The sequence below is a fragment of the Sinocyclocheilus anshuiensis genome, unplaced genomic scaffold, assembly GCF_001515605.1.
Source record: "Sinocyclocheilus anshuiensis isolate Anshui unplaced genomic scaffold, SAMN03320099.WGS_v1.1 scaffold479, whole genome shotgun sequence".
In the NCBI taxonomy this organism is placed as follows: domain Eukaryota; kingdom Metazoa; phylum Chordata; class Actinopteri; order Cypriniformes; family Cyprinidae; genus Sinocyclocheilus; species Sinocyclocheilus anshuiensis.
In genome coordinates this window covers 7,695-10,071 of record NW_015551042.1, presented here as the reverse complement: position 1 = coordinate 10,071, position 2,377 = coordinate 7,695, and the positions used below count along the sequence as shown (strand labels likewise).

Here is a 2,377-nt window from a genome sequence, read left to right as displayed (position 1 = left end):
CCGGCGCCTATTTATACTATAGTCGCACCGGTAGTGACGTCATGGCTGTCGCCGGCCAACGAGTTGGGGTTTTTTCAATGTATGCTTCAGACACGGGTCACGACGAGGCGTTCCCCATAGCGACCCCTAGAAGACGCAGTTCGAAGTTTCCATGAAAGGGAACAAAACGTGTAGAAACAATTTTCGCTCAGAAATTGCTCGTAGTTTTCCTGAAATAGTATTTTCTTGTAAAACATTCCTTAAAAACTTATTTTTTTATAGTCTACTTAACCCTAATTTCAAAAGAACAAAGTTTTAGTATTAATTTTTTTAACAAACATAAAAGACTTTAAAAAGTTGATGTAATGATGTAAAATAAAGAAAACAATTCATATTATTGAACACGTCTTCATTGTTTACTCTCATTTAGAACAAAACTGGCCATTATGTAAATCCCTTAATTACTTAAGAACAATCAGGCATGTTTTTCAGACTTATCAGCTATGATGATAACTGATCATATTTTCATTAATACTTTTTGAGAATCCCTTACTCTCATTTAGGATCAAATCAAACAATATTTAAATCTTTCAAATTTTGGTCGCATCGTGTTGGGGTCTGATTGATTTGCATGATTCCTCCTGCAATTAACAAAAATCAACACAGAAAATCTTTATTGGAGCCTGTCAAAGACTAAACTATGAAATACACGAGATCTTATGAAATTTAAGGATCAAAGTTTACTTGAAATTGAAGACTCGTCTTCTGATTCATCCAGGCAGAATTAGCTGTTTTTTATCTAGTTGAGTTTCACAGTCAAAAAGTCTGTGAAAGGATGTTTTCGGTTGTTAGTTTTTTTTGGGATCTCAGTCTTTTACAGCACTAAAAAAAAAAGAAGTATGAGAAACCCATTTTAACCTGTCTGTGCAGCTCATTTTGAACATAAAAATAGCAGAAATGTGTTAAATTGAACAAGGGAAGAACAATTTTTAAACAGAATAAGAGTTACTAATTTCTCTTATTTTATATTTGTTTAGTCTTTGACAAGCTACAATAGATGTTTTGTGTTTTTGCTAGAATGTAAATTTTTTTTCATAGTGTTCATTTTCGGTTTCATTTTCATGTTTTTCAACACAACAGGAATGCTTTAAATGCTCAGATGTGTGTTTGAGTCACTGCCGCACTGATATTTGTGCTAGACAACGCTATAAATGCCAAAAGATCACAAATATCATTGTTATATATCATCATATCGCATTTTTATAAACCAGAAAAATGCAAAATAAATGAACAAAAAACATTTTTAAAGTTTGGGCTCCTAAAAATTAGATCACTCGCACCCAAAGCAGTTATTGTAAATTAAATGATCACAGATAATAGTTTTGATGTACTCTGCTTGACTGAAACCTGGCTCAAACCAAACGATTATATTGGTCTAAATGAGTCTACTCCACCAAGCTACTGTTATAAGCATGAGCGAACATCAGAAATACAATAACAAATGTAGATTTTACAGCGTCTAGTACTTCAGCTTCATTCATCGCACCAAAAGATAAACTGCAGTGCGCTACTACTAAATATATTGTAGAAACTTAATTTTCTGTAAAGCTGCTTTGCAGCGATTTGTATCGTGAAAAGCGCTATACAAATAAACTTGAATTGAATCGAATATTATTCGTTATGAAAGAGTTGTTGACAGGTGTTTGGGTTTTCTCAGTGCTGTACCTGGTTCTGTGTTCATACGGCAGGAGTTCAGGAACTCTGCACTAAACCGAATGTTCACATCACAGAGAAACAGGAGGACGTTGCTTCGCTTCCAGGCTCGAGCGCCGACATCCAGGCCTCGTCGTCTGGAGAAGGCTTCGTTCAGACGGATCAGAGTCACGTTCCTGTATTTCATTCTCCTGCGGGACAGAGACTCGTCTAGAGTTTCATCATAACAAATCACTGTCTTGTGAAACATTCTGGCCAAAATACAGTTTAAAAATATGTTGTTAACAATGAAACTCATTTAAACTGAAAATATATTTAGTTTCCACTTTAATATTCAAAAATACATTTCCAATTTTACAGTACCCTACATTTAGGATTAATTCATTATTTAATTTTATTCAAATGTTCATGTTCACATGTGTTGCAGACAACAAATAACATTTTTCTTCAAATATATCAATGTATTTTCTTGGACTGAAATATATGGAGGGCAAAATTTTCAAATATTTTTAAATTATTATTTTTTTTAATATACTTTCAAAATATACAAAAACAAAAATGGCCAAAAAAATATAATATTATAGAAAATAATTTTCGTATATATATTTTGAAACACATTTTAGCTTAAATATATTCTGCCCATTTTTTTGCTATATGGACTCACAGATATTTATATATATATATA

At 32.5% G+C, this 2,377-nt stretch overlaps 1 protein-coding gene across 1 annotated transcript in view; it reads right to left on the bottom strand.

Moving 5' to 3' along the window:
* The window catches only part of csgalnact1b (chondroitin sulfate N-acetylgalactosaminyltransferase 1b), a 7,251-nt gene that overhangs the window by 2,141 nt on the left and 2,733 nt on the right, over window positions 1-2,377 (bottom strand). Inside the window, exon 4 of the mRNA XM_016451159.1 lies at window positions 1,705-1,883. Within this exon, the coding sequence (XP_016306645.1) occupies window positions 1,705-1,883 (179 nt within the window). The remainder of the gene's footprint in view (window positions 1-1,704; window positions 1,884-2,377) is intronic.